This window comes from Phoenix dactylifera, chromosome 9, assembly GCF_051530095.1.
Source record: "Phoenix dactylifera cultivar Ajwa chromosome 9, Ajwa_hap1_PhDact_Kaust_v1.1, whole genome shotgun sequence".
Taxonomy (NCBI): domain Eukaryota; kingdom Viridiplantae; phylum Streptophyta; class Magnoliopsida; order Arecales; family Arecaceae; genus Phoenix; species Phoenix dactylifera.
This window is the reverse complement of record NC_143198.1, coordinates 30204321-30229856: the sequence shown is the minus strand read 5'-3', so window position 1 is coordinate 30229856 and position 25536 is coordinate 30204321. Positions and strand designations below refer to the sequence as shown.

At 39.7% G+C, this 25536-nt stretch overlaps 4 protein-coding genes across 4 annotated transcripts; 2 read left to right on the top strand and 2 right to left on the bottom strand.

The window, feature by feature from the left end:
* Window positions 1-939: 939 nt before the first annotated feature.
* On the top strand, window positions 940-5038 carry LOC103708980 (pathogenesis-related family protein). The gene is made up of 3 exons (XM_008794113.5): window positions 940-1582; window positions 1668-2081; window positions 4691-5038. Exons 1-3 carry the CDS (start codon window positions 1436-1438, stop codon window positions 4883-4885), a joined length of 756 nt encoding a protein of 251 aa, XP_008792335.1. The 5' UTR covers window positions 940-1435; the 3' UTR covers window positions 4886-5038.
* Window positions 5039-7953: 2915 nt separating this feature from the next.
* Window positions 7954-9679, top strand: RLP51 (receptor like protein 51). The gene has a single exon (XM_008794111.5). It carries the CDS (start codon window positions 8094-8096, stop codon window positions 9420-9422), a length of 1329 nt encoding a protein of 442 aa, XP_008792333.1. The 5' UTR covers window positions 7954-8093; the 3' UTR covers window positions 9423-9679.
* A 1340-nt stretch (window positions 9680-11019) lies between these two features.
* IRX1 (cellulose synthase family protein) lies at window positions 11020-19335 on the bottom strand. Its single transcript, XM_008794110.5, has 13 exons — window positions 18736-19335; window positions 18142-18212; window positions 17926-17977; window positions 17687-17822; window positions 17269-17535; window positions 15341-15686; window positions 15018-15155; window positions 14537-14662; window positions 14232-14444; window positions 13904-14150; window positions 13622-13821; window positions 11968-12321; window positions 11020-11843 (listed from the first exon to the last, which is right to left on the bottom strand). Exons 1-13 carry the CDS (start codon window positions 18923-18925, stop codon window positions 11259-11261), a joined length of 2925 nt encoding a protein of 974 aa, XP_008792332.2. The 5' UTR covers window positions 18926-19335; the 3' UTR covers window positions 11020-11258.
* A 4928-nt stretch (window positions 19336-24263) lies between these two features.
* On the bottom strand, window positions 24264-25295 carry LOC103708977 (uncharacterized). The gene is made up of 3 exons (XM_008794109.5): window positions 25018-25295; window positions 24816-24914; window positions 24264-24717 (listed from the first exon to the last, which is right to left on the bottom strand). The coding sequence occupies exons 1-3, from the start codon at window positions 25228-25230 to the stop codon at window positions 24637-24639; spliced, it is 393 nt and encodes a 130-aa protein (XP_008792331.2). The 5' UTR covers window positions 25231-25295; the 3' UTR covers window positions 24264-24636.
* Window positions 25296-25536: the final 241 nt, after the last annotated feature.

Here is a 25536-nt window from a genome sequence, read left to right as displayed (position 1 = left end):
TGGAGTGGGGTAAGCGAAGTGAGTGGATCTCGGCGCAATGAGCTGACCTTATAATTGAACATCAAAAAGTATTATGTGATTAGGTCTATGGAGATTGTTGCCTCCTTTAAAGAGCTCGCACCGATAGTAAATAATTCTCTTCTAGCTGAATTTCCTCTGTCCTGATTACTGTTATACATATTATTCCCGGCTGGATTTCTTGTGCACGGATTACTGTGTTACATATTATTCCCTATAGTAGCTCTTATTTAACACCATATTGATAATCTTTTTTCTTAAGATAAAAATCTCTACTGCATTAATTCTGTAAATTATGGTACAAATTCCATAGCCTGGCTTCTGTATATTGTGTCCTGCGATGTGTATGCATGCGAGCATCCAAACAGCAATTCCAAGTTGCAGCAATGAATCCCCCCCCCCCCCCTCTTGAAGGACATGGACATTGCGCCATTCCGGTCCCTTTTCCGCTTTGCTTCTCACCTCCTTTAAAGCTTGTAGGACGTATTGGGTTTGAAGTTATTAATTTGCCGTCCTTCTTAAGTTTTGGATGTTATTCAATATAGAGTTTTTTTTATAAATATATTTTTTTAAATATCAAATTTTACATAAATATTTTTTTAAAATTAATATTTGTATATACATTCTCGTAAAATATTTTTACTATTGTATATTTTTTTATTTTTATTTTTGCATATGTATCCGCACCATCTAACGTTGTTAAAAAATTTAAAGATTTCAAATTAAAATGGCTAAAATATTTTTAATAGATAGGTATGTAAAAAGAAATATTTATAAGACGATCGTGATAGTGAAAAAAAACAGTATTTTATGAGGATAAGAAAATAAATATAATTTTTAAGGAGGTATTTATGTAAATTTGAATTTGAGAAGGATGTTTATGTAAAAAATTGTTAAATGTAATCCATTAAAAAAAATTAAGGGAGATATTCAGAAGCCAGAGTCGCCGCAAGGGTGCCGTCAGAGTTGCCGCCTTCGAAAGCACGGCTTCATGGATACCGACTGAAATCATATGAAAATAACGCACTACCGGAAAAAATGGGGTCGGAGGCCTAATCGTCCTCCTTGGACGACCTTTAGAAAGCGACGTCGGAGGCCTAATCTCCCCCGAAGACTACGCCCCCAACAAAATCCCTAACCCCTTCCAACCCAGCCGCCCCTCCTGCTCGTCGAACCTGGAGACGGCGGCGCCGGCCGTCGGGAAGGTGACTAGCTTGTGAAGGGCCCTTGTGAAGGCCGCCGGCGCCTTCTCGTCGAATAATCGCGATTCCCAGAAGAGGGTCTCTTCTTTGTTCGAAAGGAAAGGCCCTAGCTTCCCTTTTTGTAGTGACGGTAAGTTACTCTGCAGCCCAAGTTTCCAGTTGCTGCTCCAGGCACCCGCGGTAGGCAGAAAGACGGACGTTCTGTGACGTTGGATATGGAGGAAGCTTCAAAGGAGAAACCGGTGGGGGACCAGTACAGGTCTTATTTAGTGGGAGAAGAAGGAGATGACACCCACTGGAGGCTTGGATCTCCTCCAACGTATGATCTTGTCAACAAGCTCTTCGAAGAAGGAAGGACGAAGGTAAAACGCCCATCAAATCTATTATTATCGATTGTTCTTACTCTCAAGCTCTCTCTTTTGATCGGACTATACCTTTTTTTTGTAGGTCTGGCCAAAAGGGTCGCTGGAAGAGAAGGTACAGAACGCGATCAAAACGTGGGAGATGGAGTTCTCTCATAAGACCCGGCTAGAAGACTTCAAGACCATCAACCGGGAGAAGTTCAAATTCATTGTGAATGGAAGGCAGGCGTTATCAGCCGAGGAGACGTTGAAGCTGGGGAGTTACAACGCGTTGCTGCAGAATTCCCAGCCGGAGGAGGACTTGGAGAGCTTTGAGTCATCGCACGAGTTGTTCCGGACAGCGTTCCCTCGCGGGTTCGCGTGGGAGGTGCTGCATGTGTACTCGGGCCCTCCGGTGATCGTGCTCAAGTTCAGGCACTGGGGATACATGGAAGGGCCTTACAAAGGTCATGCACCAACCGGGGAAAAGGTTGAGTTCTATGGAATGGCTATCCTCAAGGTATCCTGTTTATCCTGTCTTATCCTTGGCTGTTTTTGATCTCTTTAAAGGTTGAGTAAAGGTATCCTGCTTATCCTGTCTTTTCCTTGGCTGTTTTTGATCTCTTTGACTAATTTTGTCTGGTTGCATATTATAAGTGGACCGGTGGAAAGTTTACGTACTTTTCTGCACCTCAAATCATAATTGTTTTTGATCTCTGGAACTAATTTTCTTTGGTTCTATGCAACTGGACTACCTGTGGGTATTGTATTTGTAACTTTTTTTGAGCACCTCTTCCGTCTTAAGTGCAGATTCGCATTGTTGCTTTTTGATTTTTTTTTTTTTTAAAAAAAAAGCAACTCTTAACACTAGACCAAGCTTCATGTTGGCTTGGTTGGTGGCCAAGACCAAGATATTTTGAGGTTTTCTGCAAGGAATCCTGGCCAAAATTGGCGTGATGGTGGGACTCGGATTAGATCTTTGTACCAGTCCTCAAAAGACTTTGTCAAGGATATTAGTTGGCACTTTTGAAATCTTAACTTGTTTTGATGACTGGAAAGAATTTTTTTTGAAATTTCAAAATTTTTGAGGACCTCGTGGGATGTTTTAGAACCAAAATACTGAATATTAGGTCAACAGCCTTTTAAATACTAACTTTAAGATCACAATCATTAAAAATATAATAGAAATTAATAAAATACTAGTGTAATCTAATGGCCTGTGGGATATAAGCAAGGTGCAATACTAATGAAAAATATTTTTCATTTGTATCAGCATATATTAAGCAAATATAGCTATTAATAATATCATTAGTTTCTGTATCAATTTACTAGTGCTAACAAAAAAAAATTATTTAGTATGGTTTAATAAGATAATAAGTTTCTTATCAATAATATAATATTGTTATATTTTGATAAAGAATCATACTAAATAATAGCCCTCCTTATTATCAAGAATAAAGAGTTTTATTAATAGCATTATTAATATAGCTATCCACATGGTGAATGGAGAGCTTTATGCAAGCAGAGCCTCCATTTTAGTATATATTAGTATAGCCTATATATTAAAATATATAAATTTATATTGACCAAGATAATAAGGGTTGAGATTTTCTTTGTGTTTTATTGATGAGATCTACCTTAACCCCCAAGAGAAAATTGAGATCTAGGCCATGATGCTAGTCTTGGCTATAAACCTGCTTGTTTTATAGCCAAAGATTATTGATAACTAGCTGGACATCGATGCCACTGCTTCTAAGCTCTTTTATAAAGCATGAATTACGAAGATACTAGCCAATAACTATTAGAATAGGATGGCACCTACCATTCTTTGATAAATCTACATGCTATATTTGCTTATTTAGCATCATGGATATGCTTTCGATGCTTCCCAATTGACCTTTAGTTTTATTTTCTAATATTATTTTATGATAATCCTAATGGCATTTTTAAGGAATGGCTCATTCAGTAATCTAGACTTTGTATAATCTAATATTACAGAAACCATTCCATGTTCTGGTGAAGAGCTTTGCTAATGATATGAGTTGCTCATGTGTAGCTTGGGTTGAGCTTCCTTTGCGCATAGACCAATTAGAAATTAAGCTAAACTTAAATAGTTTTTGTAGCTTGGTTCGATTATTATCCGAGCCTAGCTTGAACATAAAATAGCGGCATGGTTCAAAGAAAAGCCTGGGTCAACTGGGCAAAAGCTCAGTTTCGAGCTTATAGGATCCGAATTGAATAACTGAAGCCAAGCCTAGCTTGAGTTGGAGCTGAGTTTAAGCAATCTAGATTGCCAAGCCAACCTCAAATAGCCTGTACTCAGCTCAGCTCCGCTTGCCTGGTTAGCATAGCTGATCATGAGCCCGAGCCTCGAGCCTAAACTATATTGATTTTTTGTTTGGTTTTGGCTGGATTTATTTAAAATTCAATTATTTACTATGCTCTAGTTGGGTCCATAGTCACCTTTTGGTGGTTAGGTTAATTTGTTGGTACCTTTCCTTTTGTCTATGGAAAGACTTGTATTCAGTCCTATTAGTGCTAGATTTGCGATCGTTGCCGGAAGCGTTTGTGGCTTGGAGCGGACACTTGCGAGGCTCGGGCTGCTACCCATCAAAGGCCATGCCATCTCCACGCAGCCAAAACAATCCCTACCTCTCCCAGTTTCTTTCCGCCTAACATCTCTCCTAGAACGAAGACAAAAATATCTCATATGAAATCCATAACAGACCTAGATTTCTAGGATTAGATTTCTTGTTTTTTGCTTAGTTTAGGGGATCATCTTATACAGAAACAGGACATGACAAAGGCACAAGGGCTACATGGTGAACTCTTAGAAACTCTCAGAATAGCAACAATGATACTATTCTCAAATTACATTCTTTACGAGTTCTCAAAATGCTTATTATGGGAGTTGTGGTGGTGAAAGTTTCAGTTTCGATGCCACCAATCCAGAATATTATTATCCTCAATTTGAAAGAGTTGGTTTTCTTCTTGGAAGATTTGCATTTTTTACATCATTCTTACATTATCCAAAACAGTCGTCCCTCGAAAGAAATATTTCAATCAGTGTTGTTCTATTTCAATTTCTTGCATTGTATTATGTTATTGCTCCAATCATAAACTGTTCAGGTAGATGAGCATTTGAGGGCAGAAGAGCTGGAGATCTACTATGATCCAGCAGAATTGATTGGAGGCTTTCTCAAGGGTCCATTGCTTTCCCCAAGTGAACACCTCCAAGTAGCAGCCACCTCTGGAGAGGTTGCCGCGACTGGTTCTTCTAGCGGTGCTGCAACCTCTCGAGCATGCCCATATTTCAAGGGGTAATAAGGGCTCAATGTGCAGCCTCCAATAAAGTGGAGCCTTCTCATATGGTTATGCATATGAATCGTATAAAATATTTGTGAGCGTATGTATATGTATGTATGTATGTATGTACCTATTGAACATTTGCTTTAAAATGTCCTATTGAACTTATCATATTGTTGTATTATTGTTATTGTTGTGATCCTCTATATTTCTCTCTCTCTATCTCTCTAAAAAATTTTTAAAAATGAAAAATTAGGTATTGAAAAATCCTCATTGCTCCAGGATACAAAATAAGGAATTAAAATATTTTAATGGATATAAAAGAAATTATTTTTTTTTTCTTTTTCTGTAAAAGAAATTAAAGAATTGGATTGCTTTATCTTCTAACATTCAATTTACTTTAAATCTTTTTCTATGTTCCTGTTATCTTTATATAAAAGATAGGACACATCTTTTACTTCCTCTCTACCTTCTTATATTATCTAGTAAAGAGATACCATGTACAACGTCGTTGTGAGCAACTGGTTTCCTCTTCAGTGCCTTGCGCTGAATTAGTTGCATCCTGAGCAGGTTTTGGCAACGCTATTCCACGCTTTAGGGAGCAGCAAATTTTCTTACAAGGGGATTCATTTACGCTGGTCTTCTGGATTAACTCTATTTCTTCATGTATGGAGAAAATGAATCCTTTACTGCTGGATATTCTTCGGCGGAAGCGAGTTATTCTTCTCTTTCAGGCAGGCCATGCACTCAGAGAAGGAAATCAAGCAGCCGACTGCTTTTAGCCGGACTCTTGGACCTTAATTCGTTCAGATTTGGGCTGTATCTTGCCAGTGAATACGCTTAGTGTACAGTTTTTTTTTTTTTTGGGGTAAAAGATAGGAGGGGAAGGGGAGAGGCAGAATTTCACTCGCGTAGCAGCCCTCACTGGATCCTCCTTCCACCAGAAAATATTCGATGTGGGTCGTAAGTTTCCGCGTGCCCTTTTCAATCCGTAGGAAATTTCACTGGGCCATCCACGTGTGAGTACGTTATTCCAGCACCATTTCAGTACTAATAGAAGAAAAGCATATCCATACAGAATCATCTGGACGTGTGGCATCAGTTTAAGAGTTTCGGCAAATCCCCCTCTATATTACAAAAAATGAAAAAAAAAGAGAAGGTAAAATGATACCCTATGGAGTATGAGTCACAGTTAGAATCATACGTAATAAGTTTTATTTTTTCTTTCCTTTTCACAAGCTGACAGGTGTACATTTCTAATGAGCACAGAATATACTAAAAAATAAAGAGGAGTTATGGGTGTGCGGGAGGGGAGAGCACCCAAGGCCACAACTCACAAGCAACGCATGGGGCCGGAAACCATCAATTTTGTTGGCTGCAACATGTTCTATTACCAAAATAATGAGGAGTAAAGTAAGCAAATGCTTTGTGTAGTTTTTTTATTAGTAATGTAGCTGGTTATGCGCATCGGTATTAGTGTGGACAGTTGATGTATTAAAAAAAATAAGTTTTTTTGAAAATCAATAGCAGATTTTAGAGAGAGAGAGAGAGAGGTGGATCGAAGAAATGAATAAATGGATAAAGAAATAAACCATATTGATCGAACCTTTCAATCAAAAAAGAAAAAAATTACTTGCATTTGAAAATGTATCTTTTAGTTGTTCTTGCCTCGTAGCTAGTTAGTATTTTTAGTGGGAGGGACTTCGTCTGTCCTGATATCGTACGTTACCTTTGCTTCATAGCGGACCTCAATCCTTTTCCCAGCGTAAAGGAGCCGAGTACTATTTTTCTGGCTGACAGGAGCTCTATTAAATAAAGGCAACGAACCAAGAGAGCCGGGACTAATTAATCACTGCAATATTAGGTTGACATGGGTGCTCATTCTGATTGACGCTGTGACACTGGAAACTGTTTCATGAGAGAAGGTGAAATAAAGGGAACTAACGTTCTCTTTTTTATCTCTTTTCTATTTTTTCCGCAACCTATTTCACTTAGGAAATATTAACCGTGGATAACTTTAACAAGTGATTAGTTGATTTAGAGATTAGTTACCAATAGATAAACCTTTTACGTTATTCAGCATCGAAATAGCAGCTGATATAGCCGACTAAACTAAGAACCAAGGCATGGTTTGAGGGGACATTCTTATCAACCTTGTCATACCATTAATGGATCTTGTCTTTGGCATCAACAACCTAGAAAATATACATGTCGCTGCATTTCCAATTCATACACCAACCACTTTATATAAATATTTCTCAAAATTTTCAAAGCAAATCCAAGAAAAGATCATGATATTATGCCCTATTCACTATGTTGGACTTTTTCACGAACTGGAAAGCAAACACAGTTCACGTCCAACTCGAACCTTCAGCGGAGAACGAGCACCCGCTTGTCATGTAGCCTGCACTACCCAACAACCTGAGTCACTAGAGAAAAGATCTATTTCTTTCTCTTGGTGAGCCCCAACCTGCAGCTAAAACAGATGGACAAAGATTGCATCTTTCACACGAAAGACCGATTTTCTTTTCTTCGCACGAATCTATTCTTACATCGTACAATAATTATTTTAAAATTTATGTAAATGATGAATGAGAAAATTTAAAGTACATTGAGGTTCATGCATGATATGATTCAACCGCTAACATGGCGAAGAAGACCTTTCATTATTTGCACGAAAGTGGATCACACGTGGCAGTGACTCTTAACAGATGAGCCTCAACAACATCAAGATGCTCCGCTATTATTTCAAATCCTTCAATAACTATATTATTAATTAAACATTCCTCAGATTAAACTTTAAACCTCTCCTAGCCATCCCTTTCGAGGTCACTGCTGCTCGCCCGTTGGTACCGCCTTTTTATCCCAATCCATAACGACACCGACCCCCACAACCCCCAAGCCGACACCCTCCCGACACCTTTATTAACCACACGGCTGTAATCCGCTGACCAAATGGACCCACCAAAGGCTAATTCTAATCAAACGGCCGTCCTTCGCTTCCCTTGCCCTTGCTGCAATCCCGAACAGTAACGTAACGCATCGTGTTTTCGTAACGCCGGGTCCTTCACGTACGCCAAGAATTACAATACCCTTTCTCTCTCTCTCTCTCTCCCCCCTCACCCTCTCTTTACACTGTTCTCTGTTCTCTGTTCTCTGTTCTCATTCTCCACTCTCCACTCTCACCTCAAGAGAATCTCTCTCTCAGAGACTGAGCGAGTGAGTCATGGATCTCAAAGTCCCACCTTTCCTTGTCATCTTGATACCCCTTCTATTATCCTACATTGGGACCGGCGGCGACGCCGCCCACTCCACCGCCTCCTCCCCCTCGCCGAGCCCGAGACCCTCACCGGTCGCCCGGGGCCCCGCCCCTCCGGTGACCGGCGGCGGGAGGTCGACTCTGGACCCTAGGCAGCTGACGGCCCTCCAGTCGATCGGCCTCTCCACCACCCGGGACCCCTGCGCCCTCCCCTCGCCCCACGACAACGCCACCGCCTGCGACAGCGCGTCCCCCTTCCGCCACCTCGTCTCCCTCCGCCTCGCCAACTGCTCCCCGGACGTCGACCTCTCCCCCACCGCCCTCAGCGCCCTCTACACCCTCCGCTCCCTCTCCCTCCTCCGCTGCCCCATCCCCGCCCCCCGCCGACTCCCCGCCTCCCTCGCCTCCTCCCTCCGCTCCTTCTCCTGCGTCTCCTCCCTCCGCCGCCTCAACGGCGTCATGCTTTCCCGCCTCGAGAACCTCACCGACCTCGTCGTCGTCGACGTTCCCGTCTCCGCATCCGGCCCCGCCGTCGTCCTTTCCCAGATGCACCACCTCCGCTCCCTCACGATCTCCCGCGCCAACCTCTCCGGCCGCCTCCCCCACCACTGGCACACCCTCGACCTCGTCCACCTCGATCTCTCCTCCAACTCCCTCAAAGGCTCCATCCCCAGCACCATCTCCGTCCTCGGCTACCTCCAGACCCTCAATCTCAGCTCCAATGCCCTCACCGGCACCCTCCCCGACTCGATCGGCGACCTCATCTTCCTCAAAAACGCTACTTTTTCGCAGAACTCGCTCTCCGGCCCGATCCCGAACTCAATCTCCCAGCTTTCGAACCTCACCCACCTAGATCTGAGCTCGAACCAGCTCAATGGCAGCATCCCGAGGTTCTTGTCCGAGATGAAGGAGCTAAAGTTCCTAAATTTGGAGAACAACAGCTTCCAGGGAGCAATCCCCTTCAATGCCACCTCCATTAAAAGGCTTGAGTTCTTCAAGGTGGGCGGTAACAGCAATCTCTGCTACAATCACACCCTGCTTTCTTCTAAGATGAAGCTCGGGATCGCACCCTGCGACAAATACGGCCTGCCGGTGTCGCCGCCACCCGACAAGTCCTCTAAGTCGGACTCGGACTACTCCGACGACGATGGCGAAGATGATGACAATGAGAATGAAAAGAAGAGAAGCGGAGGTCACCATGGGCCGAGCAAGCTTGTTCTTGGGGTGGCGATCGGGCTGTCGTGCTTGGTCTTCTTGGTGATCTTCCTGGTTTGCCTCTCCAGGATGTGCGGATGAGAATTAGAGGATTGAGCGGAGGAAGAAGAACTGTAATGGCTTTAAAGTTTTTTTTTTTTTTTCTTTTTCCGGTGAATTAGAGTTGGGTTGATGGTTTTAGAGCTATTCTTTGTTACTTTGTTTTCTTCTGTTATGGGTTTTGTAGCCGTCGTGTGAATCGAGATGAGTATAATAGCGTTTACACAGGTGATAGAGAAGCATCTGGTCTCTGTAATCCTCATCTTTCCCACAATTAAATTCATTATTATGGATGTTAATTTATGGAATGCTGGTTAACTTAAAGCAGTGAACTGGTTAACTTAAATCCCACCAAAAACAAACAACGGAGACTGCTTATAAGTTGACAATCCAATAGGTGGCATCTTTGCAATGGAACTGTCGTTTTTCTACGTTTTATCATTTTATTCTTTGATTGTGTGCTTGCAGTTGTCTTACGGATTTGCATCAGACCAACTTCACCCACCATTTCTCTCTCTTTCTCCTTCAGTATGTTTCTCACTGAAGTGTCAGTTTTGGGAAGTTCTCACTTCCTGGTTTTGATGGGAATGGATTACGTTTGACCCAGATATAATGGCCAGATATCGCTATTCTTTTATGAATGCAGTCAAGTAGATATATATATATTGATTTTGATGGATGACATGTATTTGTTTAAATTGTAAAAATAACTAATAATTTATAGTTTATCAGACACATGTTACTCATCCTAACCATTTCATTTCAAAATAAATATAGAAATATGCAGAGAATAGTCTGCCCAAGTAATATATATATCTAGCGACAATAAATTGTCTTGAGTTCCTATAAAAATTATAAGGTACTGATTTCGTGGCCGCGCCATTCAAGCGGTGGCGTTGACAGACACGAGCAAGATGGCATAAGACGCTGACTGACCACGACAAGGATGGTGGAGGCTGCTTAAGTCAAGATTCTGAGAATGTCTAATTTACGCTGGTCGAGTCCAAATGAACACGACTCTTGACTAGGCCAGGCAAGAGGAGAGTATTTATGACACGTGAGAGGCCACAGGGTTCGCCATGAGTTTTAGACCTCTGCCTGTTTTAACATCCGAGGGATGAAAACCAAAAAGATGAAACATTCTTGTGCCAAATGAATTTTGGGCACCATAAAAAGCAGCAGAATGTTTATAAATACTTTATCGGTAAGAGTAGGATCATGCTGCCTCCCTCCTAAGGTCGTACCGGACAATGAAGTGAGAAATTTTCTTTCCTGCTTTAAGAAGACGTAAAAGTGAAATCTTTTAGTGCGAGCAATCATGAAATTTGGATCCAAGAACTGCTGCACGTCACTTCACCATCTTGCAGGGGCATTACAGAGCTGGGGAATGTTGGCTCCACTCCAATCTATGCGACAACTACATGCAAATAGAGTTCTAGAATATGAAGTGGACCTCTGATATCTAAACGAGCTGATCTTGGCATTGACTTAAATCTGAAGTAACGCGAACAAATGCGTGGAATTCCTGATTTCACAAACGAGGTGATACCTCAGGCAATAAAGGATGTTTGATCCTCAAGGAGAGAAATATACGTGCTGGACTTTAGATAATACGAGTTTTCTCAACAGAAGCTTAATATCTTTGAACCAGCATTTATATATCTTGAAACCTAAAAAATACATCACATACAGTTTTTCGGTGCAGGTTTCTCACAAAAACTCACCAGAACTCTTGCACTATATAAAGATTAAGTTCATCTCCACATACCAATCAGATTTTTTTTTTTCTTTTTTGGTTCCTGCTAACTTATTGGAACCCATTCTGAGAGCTCCCCTGACACAAAAAAGACATCAAATTTCATATCCACCTTGATGAGCTCAACAATCGATGGAAATGCAGCCTTCGGATGTGGAACTATCTGAGCTGGTCAGGAATGGATCAATCTTCACCCAGAGAAGGGAGAAAACTGACGCCAGTAGCACTGACCACAGCACAACAATAGTAGGGGTGCGATTCTGCTTCCCCATGAGACCCTTGAGGAAAGGATAAAGATGTAGTATCACCCATAAAGCAAAGAATACTTTCCCAAAAAGAGGCCCCCAAGATTCATATCCACTGTTCAAGGCATCTGAAAATCCTGCAACGACGCCCACAATATTCAGAATGAGAAGGGTCGTTGGAGGAATTAAGAGTGTCGTCCACTTGAACACATAGAGCTCGCCAAACTCAGCATCATCTGAAGCTTTTGCTGTTACGGTGAAATTGGTGTCAAGGCCTGCCATCATCTTTAGAAATCCCTGAAAGACTGCAAAGAGATGTGCAGAGACACCTCCAATCACCCAGAACTGTTCATTACGCCACCAGTCTTCAATGCCCACACCACTCCACCGAAGCTCCAGAATGCTCGTCAAAATGATGGAGATGAAGAGCCCAAGGAACCAGACACTTGCAATGTTGGAAAGCTGCAGTGATCAAGAAAGGAAGCAGGAAACACTAACAGCAACTCAATAAAACGGGAATGACTTTATTACCAAGAGTAAAGTATCTGTTGGAACAATAATAAGATAGGAAAGGACAGCTCATTACCGTTGGAATGATAAACTTCCCAGTAAGCAAGCAAATGGCAGGTAAAGAGCAGTAAGCAATGAGAGGGAGGGATGTGAACGGATAGACGATGGTATTTATATAAGCCAATCTTTGAAGCCATTTGAGACGGCCACCCCCATATCCATACCAAAGTGGGCAGTGCCGGCTAAGGAAGATCTCAACAGAACCAAGAGCCCAGCGAAGAACCTGGTGAAGACGATCAGAGAGGTTGATGGGTGCCGATCCTTTGAAAGCAGGTCTCAATGGCATGCAGTAGATTGATCTCCATCCACGGCAATGCATCTTAAATCCTGACAGGATATCTTCTGTGACAGATCCATATATCCAACCAATCTGAAGAAAAGCAGGACAACACTGTCGCATGTCAGATATCAAGAGAGTAGCTTATATTCTGATATAAATAAAGAACACCAAATAGTCTGGCAATGAACCTTAACCTCAGTAGCACCATGAACAAAGGTAGGATTTATCAAAGTTGTAGAGCATATAACCAGATGTAGATTTAATTAATAATAGACTTTACAAATCAAAATGGAAAGATAATTAGTTGTTCTGGCTTATATATAGCCATTCTACTTTGAGATGCTTTGTTCATATCAGTATAGAGCTGTAGATCAAAATCTTGGGAAATTACTTCTTGTGAATAATCATAAATAAAAAATTGAGACTTGAAATTAAAAGATCCGATAAACAAATGCTACTGAATTTGTATGAAAATCTTAGTGGATTTATATGAAAATTTATGAAATTTCACTGGAAAAAAGGTAGATGTACGCTTCAAGGTTTAACCAAGTAACTTGTGAGCAAAGTTGGCTTAAAAGATGGTTCAATGAATGTCAGAAATCAGAATCTAGATTTGGAAATTGTAGGTCATTCCCACATATTGAGCTCAGTCAATATAGCCAAGTTTCTTGTCAGCTTGACAGATATGAACCAATTTTTTTTTCTCCTCCAGAAAAGACATTGCCATTTATATAGAGGACCACCACTTTGTAACTCACCTAGTATCAAAAATGACTAAAAAGAAAAGAAAGAAAGAAAGGACAAAAATGGAAAGATCTCCCATTGCACAGGTTCAATCTGAGACTGAAAGCTATAGATGCCAATTACTCAGATGTCCAATGTTGCCTTGTTAATGGCATATGAGATTCTGAAATTGATAGCTCACTCCAGCATTGTAATGTGATCGAGTTTTAAGAAAACAAAAAAAAGAAGAAGAATTAGATGCACACCCTAAAGTTTGGAAACATGAATGTTGAGACAGGTTTTTTGTGAAACTTGAATTTTGCAAATCTAAACATGTAGTAAATGTCGAGCAAAAGACCAGCCAGATGTCCCCACCAAAGCACATAATCAACCTTTATAAATCCTAGAACTAAACTCAACATCCAGAATACGCTGAACCACTGTCTCCTTATTTGTTCATGATGGTGTACAAATATATCAAAGACTAAATTCCAAGTCTTCAAAAATTCTTTAGTCAAATAGTCGATATAACTTTCGAAAATAAACCAAACAAAAGGTCAAAATAACTTTTGAAAATAAGCCAAACAAAAACAAGACATATTTCCTCACTTAAATGAGTTTTCTTTATTAAGCATGTAACCAATACAAAAGGCAGCACAGGGCTCACCTCCTTTCCCCATTCAGTTTTCTCCTCATATCCACAGCTAATGACATGAATTGCTTCTTTTATCAGTGTTGATGGATTTGCAGACTCAGCCACTCCCCCATTCTCCATTAAAGTTGATTCGATGAACACTGAAGAAAGCCCAAAAGTCTTCTCAAAGCTCATCTGGGAGATCAATAAAGACCTCTCATATTCATCATAATCTGCATTAAGTAACCCGAGATTAATAATAAACAATGCAAGCAATTCAAATTTCCAAAATGAGATTATCTGAACTATACTCACTATCAATTTCTCTTAGATTAAATATGGCAGCATTGAGATCCTCCCTTCTAGAGTCTCGATAAACTTCAGTTTGATCTTTGGGAGCTTTCTTAGAGCGGCGGCAGCAGCAGCACCATGAACAACATGAAGACTTTGGAAGGGCTGGTAAAGATGGTGGTCCATACCCATAAAGTGCCTGCCGATTAAAAACACAACCAGTTCCCACATAAACTGGTCCTTGGATGCCATCAAGGCCTTTCATGTTAATCTGCATATGGTAGAAATGCCCTCAGTAATAAAAAAAGGATAAGAAAATGTATAACACAGGGAATTAATTTCTTGAGCTTACATCAAAAAAGACAATGTTCCGATTGGCATATCGATCGCTGCGATCAATACCATCAAATCTCTGAGGAAACTGAACATAACAGACATCCCTCCCAACTTGTGGATCCATCATGAAACACATTGCCTCACGAACTGCTTTGCTGTTATTGACATAGTGATCACAATCAAGGTTAAGAATGTATGGAGCATTTGTCAGGATTGCTGATACCCGAACCTGTATGATTTAATACTTGGTAAATTACAAGTACGAGTATAGAAATAAAAGAACTATAAAGAGTTTCACATTTCAACAATGACAACATATACCAGCGCATTCATGGCACCGGCCTTTTTATGATGCTGGTATCCAGGTCTCTTCTCTCTTGAAACATAGACAAGCCGAGGAAGAACATTTCCTTCTATGTCAGGAACACCACTATCTCCAAGAAAAACCTACAAAATATGCTGGATTAAAAACAAAATCCTGGATGCAAGTTTCAGTCTATTTTCCCTGATTATAAACATTATGGTTCTAGACAGCGACCAGCAAGTGCTGTAAGTGGCAAAAAGTTTGTAATATCTTCCTAAATATCAGCAGCCAAATAATCGAACGAGAATATAAGTTGTCAATCAAATAGCATAAATAAAATCACAAGAAAGGTAAATGAAAATGCATGGTTAGATATCTACAGCCATTTCCTGCTCAGTTGTTCACTATGATCCCTAAGGGAGCAACTTATGAACTCGTATATAGACTTGTCATTATTTGGGATAAACTGAAAAGAAACAAGAAAAGAAAGTGATGAACCTGAATCATGCCAGGGTGGTCACGTGGATTATTCCCTGGCCATGATGTTCCGTCTTGCATAACCCATCCTTCTTCTGGTGTCTTCTGAGCCTTAGCAACTAAAGCATTTATCCTCACCTTGTACTCTTCATAATCTCTCTGCGACAAAATGAAACCACTACTAATCTGTTACCTTCATTTTTACATTTTTGTCATATATTTTACTGCAACCTTTCCAGGACCACATCTGAATAGCCTAACTATGAGAAAACAAAGTAACGATTGATAAAGCAAAAGAGATTGAGAAATTTAGATAAAGTCTTAGCTTCCACTCAACTACTCACTTTCATAGCTCTACGCTCCTTGACAAAAGATGGCTGTACTTTATCCTTCAAGTAGTCAATTTTTTGTGAAAAGTAGAACTCAGGTGCCCGTGGTTCAATTGAATACTTTTTACAAAATGGGATCCACTTTCTTGCAAACTCTGCCGTTTCTGCAAGAGTCTCAAAGGTGAGCATAGCAGAACCATCATCAGATACATAGCAAGAGACTTTGTCAACAGGATAGTCCACCGCAAGAATTGATAGCACAGTGTTTGCAGTAATCAGTGGGGGTTCTTTTAAGGGATCCACCGTACTAACAAAGAAGTCCACAGCAGCAAGCCCATTGTCTTCACCATTATTTTCATATCTAAAAGTAGAGAATTAAGTCAAAATTATTGCATTTAGACAATTACTGTGTTTCTAGAGTTCTGTTTCACATCCAGCTACCACATAATCAATTTCAATAACTAAAAAACTTATGAATACTTAGATTCAAATATTTAAGCATAGCCAACAGAGTAAACCAAAAAACATGCTGCATAGCCACCCACAAGCAAAAAGGAGGAAGAGAATAAGAAATACGAAACCAGATGTAGGATAATGACTAGGGTGCCCAGTTTTCTGGAGGACGCAAAACCTTATGTACTTTAAACTAGCTTAAAAACATTTTACAAGAAACAAGTTTCGCGTAGCATGCTTTGAAACATATAAGAAATTGGCAGCCTAAAGCATGCTGATGAAAATTCAGTTATAGCAAGAATAAGAATGGACCCACATGCCACAGGACTGTACAGACACTTTATTGATGGACTGGTATCTAAATTTTTAAAAGCAGTTTATATCTTCAGAATCTAAAATATCAGAAGGAAACATAATGTGAATAAAAAAAATACTAAGATGCAAAGGCCATCCTCATGAATTACTTGCTTCTTTTTTCTAGAGATAAATTGGTTGCTTCAATATCTTCTTTTTTTATTCTTGTTTCTGAGAAAACTCTTTGATTTTAGTTAAGATATTTAGTTAATATACACGATAAGGTAAATTAAATTGGTTAGAAATCTATTTTCTTTTAGTTTTGCCTGGAGCACCAACAGGAAATACAGATTGGTAAATGTGCTCTATGTGTCAATTGCTACTAGATTTTTCTCACACGTGCGATGTTATGGGACCAACTGACTAAAGCATCATAATACAGCAGAACCCACCTTGGACTGCCTATGCACCCTGGCCTTTACAATAAAATGACAGGTATGCAACTAGTTCCGATTGAAAATCATGGATGCATAGGATTTGAAAAGAGAATGATGATGAGGAATATCTTCATAACTCACTTCACAATTGTGGGTGCATGGTGGTGAATGATGATTAATAACTTGGTAGGTATTTGAAAATATTATTCAAAATTTAGCATCATTCATATATATTCTTTCTGTTCTCATGTCAAACTACGATTCTGAAACATAATTGTTTAGAGTAACATCAAATAATCACAATATGCCAAGATTATTTATCCTCAATAGTCACTGCACAAGTGATATGATCTATACCAACTACATGCACAAATGGAAAACAAAACATGAATACTATGTGCATACAAAGGTGTGTTCATTATTGTGTAAATGTCAATTTATTATTAATTCAATTATTTTCTAATTTTTGCTAAAAAATATTTTTCCTTATTTTTTAAAACTCAATTACGGTGAATGATTGCTCTCAGCTTAAAGTGTTTGACTACTTGGTTTGCTGAAACAAAAATTCAACATTAAAACCTAAACCTTAAATAAGGTTTGGAACATTTCAGCCATATCATAACCAGCCTCAAAAAACAGTAAGTTCTTTAGGCAGCTTTCTGAAATAAGAGAACGTCATCGTTCGTGACATACTTGTCTTAGTCATCCTATTACTGTATTTAAGTGATTTCCATATTTTCAGCAGTTTCAGATGCATACCTTGCAGACAGCCTGTCAATATATGTCTCTCTATCGATAGGCAACCACTTAGGAAATTGATCCAAGACCCAAGAGAATGCAAACCAAATCTCACATATGACTGACGTTAGCCAAAGACCATAAGCACTGTCAACAGGATTGGTTATTCTATAATGGAAGAAGAGCCCAAGAACTATCAGTCTCATTATAATCACAGCCCTGTAAGGTGTAAGCTTATTACGCGAAATTGGAACGACGTTTGAAAGTGGCTGCCAGGCTTCTAAAGATCTGCAGAAAGACGCCAATTAGGGTGATCAATGTGGTGCTTTTGAATAATGAATAACCCTTTAAATAAGAAATAATCCTTCAATTCATTGAAGAAAGCATGCTTTGCTTAAAACAATTCATTTAATTTTCTTTATGCTCATTGTGTCCTTACTCATTCTCTTCCATATGCTGCTCCACTGGAATTTGAGTTTTTCCATCCTTCTTTGAAGATTTCTTCTCTTTCTTCTTCTCCTTCCAACTCTCTACTCTGTTCTTCCATATTGGATTCCCAGATTCCCCATTTGTCTCTTTGAATAATACAACATGAAGCCAAGTTTTATCAGGACTATAATTATTACTAAAGAAGCTAACTAACAACTCAACATGATAGTCAAAGATGAAAATACCTACCACTTTCAACCATAGAGAGGCTGCTCAAGTTTCTGGCATGACCTCCTTCATCCTGTAAAAGTTAAAGGGCATAGCAAGATCTTATCAAAGTTCCTAACAAATTAAATATGATGGTTGGAATGGCATAATGATGTCTCAAGAAATAAACCAAACTATTTTTCAAAAAAATGCCTTTGTCAGACAAAATGTTAAAAGCATGCTTAATGATCAGTCCACCTCATAATCTTCGAGATGAGATGCCAGTGTCGATCTTGCACCTTGATCCTCATAATTGACATCCGCTTTTTCTGAAGATTTCATGTACCATTATTAATACATCGAAAAAGAATCATAAAATTTTGTTCACAGAGAGTATCATCCAGTTAGAACTACAAAATCTGTTCTACCAAGATCTAACTATAAAATGAAAAAGTTAATTGCAAAACAAAGTCTTTTTTATTGAGGCGTAACAAAATTAATGAAGACAGGAAAAGCTACCCAAAAAAAGGGTTCATTTGTAAGTCTTGAAGGAATCAAGAATGATATATATTTAGATAACCAAAAGATGGGGGGAAGTGACTGTTATCTGTTCGTTATAATGCCAACAACTAATGTATAATGTATTCGACCAACCAAGAACACAGTTTCTACAAATTCTACGCAAAAGGCTTGTTTTTTTTCTTTTTTTTTTCCCGCTAAACAAATAAGAACACCTGAAACATCTCTCAAACTCAAGCAACCATCAATCCACCGCTTCAGCCAAAGCCAAATGCCTAACATCACAAAGAGACGAAATATCTCAAGCAAAGTCGCAAAGATCAAGCAACATACCCAAGGCGGCGTGGACGTAAGGCTCCCCGCACCTGAGGCAGCTCTGACGCCCCTCTTTGATCTCACGGTCGAGACAGGGCCGGCATAGTGGGTAGTTGCAACCATGGCAAGCGACGAAGACCTCGCCACTGGACGAAGAGCCCACGGGCTCGCCGCAGGCGTTGCAGAGGGGAACGCCGGACTCCATCATCCTCGTCCTCGTACTCCTCCTCCTCCCGCTGCTGTTGGTGGTAGTGGGAGATCCCAACCCTAGCCCTAAGGGAAGGCATCTTGGGGTCAGGGGTCTTTGTAGAGGGGGAGGGGGAGGAGGAGGAGGATTCGGGGGGTTGAGGGGTCGGCGTCGGCAGGTAGAAGGAAAGAATGGAAGCAAAGGCTGTTTTCTTCACGGTGGGAGGTCGATTCGTGATCATCCTCTCTGATGAGCTACGCTGAGCTGAAATCTTGGTCTGGTGATGATTTATTTCTTGTTATTATCACGCGGGAGCTCTGCTCACAGAGAGAGATTGCGGGTTTTGGAAGGGAGGCGAGTTTCGGAAGATGACGGAGGTGGGTGGGATTCGTGGGGTCCGGGCGACGGCTTCTTGGGATTACCCAACCAACGTTTTTCTTCGGCGGGACGGCGGAGTGGGATATAGTTACTCGCGGAGCAGCATCAAGGCATCTAACAGTATGTCCTGATGTAAATTTCTCTGCAATTATTTATTTATAATTGGGGAACTCCGGCTGAGCAAGATTCGCAAATGTTTCCAAAATTCGAAAACAAAAGCACGGAGGACAGATATTTTACACCGTCTGTTGGGTTGTTGGAATGCTTATTCTCTGCCCTGGAAATGCATTAGGTTTGCAAATAACGCAATTATTGTATCTAAGCTGATATAATATGTCTTAGAACTAGCCACAGCCAGCGTGGAAAACCAACCAATAGGAGGCTGTCATAAAGCCACCAACTGACTAATAAAAGCCCGCCACATGGCCAGTCTCAAAGGCGCACGGAGATTTCTTTGAATTTGAAACTCTTCTTTTAATTGGCAACGACTCGACCACCATTGCGCACGTTTTCATAATCGCATGACGAACGACTGAGATGGTGAGATGAGATGTACGGACAAAATGCGTAGGCACAATCTTTAAGACGGTTGATTCATGTCCTCGATTTCTCCGAGGATGGGTTTAAACTCTCATTTTATATAAATTACTTTTGCAAAATCCTTCACATAAGTGCTCTTACATCCTTTTTCTTACGCTGCTACTCTGCCGCTTTCACAATATATGCGCTGTTTTCTTGAGCATAGCGCTAAAGCCACCATCCGAATGCCCTACTTTCCTCGAAGACATATAGCAACTTCCAAGCCGACCTTCCGACCGAGACAACAAATCTATTGATCTCTCTAACAACCTTGTTAGCTCGGTGTCTGGTTCGAGCTCAATCTCAATGGTATAATATTGATGATTGCAATCATGTGAAAGGAAATATTGATAATTATCGTCTCTACTAATTAATATAAATCTTGCTTTCGGCTAATGCACTTATTTTAATTTTCACTCCCATATAATAGTTAAACTAGTTAACATATATTGTGTGTATTCACAATTGATATTTGATAGGCAACTATTGCTTGATAATTTCTTTTACATTAGTAGAGATTAGAATGCACACTCTGACCTTTTTTTGTCAATAATATTGTCAAAACTACTGTTGATGATTCATCTTTTTGGCACAAAATAATTATAGCAATAACACTCTACGAGTAAAGATTTTAATATAGAATCAATTTTGAAAAAAATAGACATCAATATACTTACTTATAAAATTATTTAAAATCTATTTTATTAGTGTAAATAACTTTAAGTTTTGCTTTGAACAACAAATTACTCTCCATTTAGCTCTTGTAGGATTATGACTCTTGTTATGCAAAAACCTTGGAACTCCCAACTTAAGGAGATTGTTTCCTTGAGTAACTTCTACTTTGAAGAGATTGTTTCCTTCGGTGACTTCTATTTAGAGTCCATTTACTAGAATCCTTTTTTCCTGAAAATTTTAGATTGATATAATTTTTTAATACAGGAATCCAGTAGGGTTATTACGAGAGTTGAAAAGTTCGGAAAATTAGATCACTTTTGTACAAATATTAAAATGAATGAAAGCTGGAAGGTGAGGGATGGAGGACCCTCAATTGCTACTAAAACCACAAGCAGAGTCAGCTAGAGGTGCCTACCCTTCAATGCTCCTCTAAATTCATGCATCCAGCTATCCAAAGAAATTTAATAGGACTTGTCTAATCCAGCTATTACAAGATTTTCTTCCATTCTTTCTTTCTTTCTTTCTTCTTCTTATTCTTTCTTTTTCTTTTTGAGCGCAAAGCCAAACAAGAGTTTGGATGCAGAATTTTCTTTCCAAATTGCTGGCTCAATGAACCATTCTCCTAAGATATGAGTCTGAAATATCTAAAGTACTTGATGTAAGAGGATGCCAGAACCCCTTGTGGTGCTGTCTCAATGTGCATATCCTTTGTTGTGAGCCTATATATATCATGCAAAAAAATTATATTACCAAAGTTTCTTACAAGCAGGTGTTCGGCTGAGTTGCTATGAGCTCAGACGAATAGAGTCAATAAGCCCCTCGATGCACCTTGCCAACTTCCACTAAATTAATGAAACAGCCATACTTGCCAATGTGATCACGATGGACCTGCGGAGTATGATCGTCCGCATGATATCTAGTTTGGAAGTCTACAGCCACCATGTCCATCAATAATTATGTATTGTTTTATCTTATTTTAGAACAACTGTAAATGAATTATTCCTGAGCAGCGAAATCGGAAGTAATTAAGAGAGGTGATGCAGGGCAATCAACAGCTGCAAGTTTGTAACCACAAACAGGCACAGGACATCCAGAAAAAATATGGTTCACTCTATTGAGAAGCGCTGAAATTCCAGAAGTAAAACTAGGGCCACCCAAGAAAAACGTTCCTCAAAACATTAAGCATCCTTGGATAGCAATATACTCTGGCATCGTTGCCTCTCCTGTCGCCTATATAGCTTCTATGTGCAACATGGGTAGGAGAAAACGGAATGAAACTGCTTGATTGAATCCCTGCATATTATTTGCAAGAGAGAAAGGGTAGCAGTTATTCTGATGGAGCAAAATTTTGAGTCCCTACTAATTAACTTCCAATAGCATGAAAGATCCATCTTTCCACAAACTTCAATCACACACACACACACACAGAGGACCGCTTTCCGTTAGCTGCAGATCCCTGAACTAAGCTGAATCAGGACCTTGGATTCACATAACAGTAGTACAAAGACATGGATTATCTTTGGAGATAATATAAGTTTAAAAAGGAAAACAGGAACTTTGAAAATCGAATCCAACAAACAGAATTTCTAAGAGAATTAAGAAACCCCATGGCATTAAGTATGATTAATAGCTAACTTGAATGTGTTCATTTCTCAACAACAACAATAACAACAACGGCACAAACAAAAAAATGGAAAAGTTGACTGTCCTTTCTTCAAGCTAGTTTGACAATCATCTTCTGTATCATGAGTTCAAATTTATACATTATGTTTTTGCGGCTCAGGCATTAACTTCTTATCATAACGAGAAGGCAAGACACTAGGCATAACAAAGAAAAACACCTAAAGCAAATGTTCATAATTTCTTTGACTTAAGCGTTCTCTGATGACACAACTAACTAAAAACAAAAAGAAGACATCTTTCTTTGTGAGGTATAAGCTTCAGTAATACTTTAATGATAAAAACATATGAGCTAAAAATAAGAATCATTCTACGTAACTAGAACATCATTTTACATAAGATAGTTTGTAATAACAAAATCAATATGTTATGATCTATAGCAGAATACTGACACAGATCTTTCACTTCTGTGTCAGTTAAGAATATCGCTGAAAATTCATATCAGACAGTTTCTATCATGAGCTTTCAGTTATAGATATAATAGTCTGTAGTAATGCAATAATATGACTCAGATTTTGACCTTGCACCTATGTCAGAAAGAAAAGATGAGAAAAAAAAAAGGACATTCAGAAAGAAAAGATGAGAAGAATGCTCCCTTCACTTTAGTAATGTACAATACCATCATCAAGATCTTCAGAAGAAAATAGGAGAAAAAAAGAGCCTAATAGATGATATCAAAGCAAAGCTTAGCTTCCAATTTCCAAGCCTATGATATTATATATAATCAACATCAAAGCATTCAGCTGGTGCAAGTCAATTAAACAAGAATTCTACTAACATAGCATAGTCAACATCAAGATCTTCAGCAAGAAAGGAAGAAAAAAAAAAAGAGCCTAAGAAACAAAATCAAAACAGAGCTGAACCTCTCATGTCTATGATATTATGCACAATCAACTCCAAAGCATTCAGCTTGTGGGGTTGCACAAATCATTATCAATTGCCACTAAAATGTTCCACATGAATAAGGTCTCATATCATGTTGCCACCTTAAGCAAATTATGAACACAACTACTAAAAGAAAAAGGAGGCATTAGATTGCTAATAATATATGAGGAATCATACCAGATCAAACATCAACTTGCACAACCATAAAAAGACAGAAGCCCAAGCTTATGCATCTACAAAAGTAAGTATATTTACAGCCACCCATAGCATCCATGTCATATAACTAATTCCTTGGTCATGCTAGTTGTACCACATTCTATATTTGTCTTTGATCTATGAAATTGGGCACAAAGATGGTGACCAAGAAAGTGAGAAAACACATGCAAGAGTCTGAAATAGCAATTACCATACCATCCAACATTTTGTAGGAAAAAGCTGACCAGCAGTTCAAACTTTGGTTGTGAAATTGTGGACCTGCTTCTCAAAGTCGTACTAGAATTTGCATAAAATTACAGGACAAAATCACATGATTATAGCATTCCAAGCATTGCAAATATATGCTAGTGTAACTTACATTAAAACTTAATTGAAACCATTAGAAAAAAATTATGATTTAGGAGGTCTAACACAGCACATAGGAGCAGACTTTATGATTACTTGTTTTTCCTTGAATGCATTAAATGCTAGACTAACTGCTGCAGCTAAGGTTTTATCATTTCCTCCGAAGCTGATCAGAAATCAGAAGGGGTGGGAGATGCTAATTTTTTTTAAAAAAAAGGGAACCCCACAGTCTTGTAGCCCTGGGGCCATGACCAACACATGCAGGTATCTACAAGTTGATAGCTTTAGAATCAAGTTATCTTATAATAATAACAAAAAAGCAGAGGGAAGGGTCCGTGGTGCAGGCCATCAATGTGTACAACATCAAAATCCTTAAGTTTACAACAATATAACCCCAAAGCTCTCACCCATGGAAAACATTTGATTCCAATTGTATCTAAAGCAATTAATCAATGGATAGAAGATTCAAAGGAATGGGTCAAACCAACAGACCACATTGCTAAAGTGGTCCTTATATAGACTGCCGGTTTGTTGCGCAACTATAGGTCGCCTCGACAAATGACATCTCATATTGATCATTCATGGTTCTAAACAAGAAAGCAACACTATGATCAATCCACTGGATTACCTACCAAGGCAAATGTTATCTGTTCTACTCATCATAAACACTACAACATAATGTCAGACAGTACACTTGATCCCATGCTACAGTTATATCTCTCAAGGTCCTGCAAACTTAACGGTTACATGTTATTCAGCTCACAGCATCCAAGCACCTCCCTCTCAAACACAATCATAGTTAACTACTCAATTTCTCAACTAATACAAACTCTACATGCTGTCTTCTCCTTCCCTTCAGCCTTAATATCAAAATGACAAATGGGAGGATTACGATGGTTCTCGTTATATGTACCAAAAACCCACAAAAGAAGAAGAAGAAGAAGAATGGGAACCAAAACCATACAAACAAGCATTCAAGGGATAACCAGCTTCTTTCCAGCATAGATGGTGTTTCCCATGATTCCATTTGCTTCCTTGATCGCATCAATCGAAACCTAAAACCCACCATATGGCCACCATAAGATTTGTTCTACATGTAAAATAAAGTAGAAAATGATGTTTAATTTTTCCCTCAAGAGAAAAAGAACCCTACCTCGTACTTTCTGGACAGATCCCAAAGAGTATCCCCTTTCTCAATCTTTATTATCCGAGCTGAAGACGACCCACTTCCGAATCCCTCCTCAACCATGGGCTAACATAGAGAGAGAGAGAGAGAGAAAAAAAACATCTTAAACCAATGAAATTAAGTAAACGGGCTTATCCCTACCACTTCGAGTGAAGACTGGAGACATTACCTTGGAGAAGTCCTGGAAGGGGGTTTGAGGCCGCTGGGGTTGGCCGGATTTGGAGAGGAGGGATTTGACGATGCTGACGGCGATGCCGGAGAAGACGACGAAGCCCACAGCCTTCGCCACAGTCGCGTCCTGCGACCCGCCTTTCCCGCCGGCCACGTCGTCGCGGCCGCCGTTGACGGGGGCGGAGGAGGACTTGGGAGCCGAGGAGGGCATTTCGCGGTCCCCGTCTTGGTCGCTCCCGTTTGTTTCTTGTCCCAACGAGCTATAATAATCACGCTGTCCCAACTCCGAAGGCTAGCCTACTGGGTCATGACTCATAACCCAGAACTACGGATCTGGGTCGTGTCAGCCCGGAAAGAGCTAGCCAGGCCCATGAACTTGTCAGCCCACCTGGGCTCTGGGCTGCTAATGTTACCTGTCCGGGCTTTTTTTTTTTTTTTATTTTTGGTGCTAAAATCGATGGTTCTTATATATCTTACACGGATACATCCAATAAAATCAAAAAAAAAAATTTCAAAA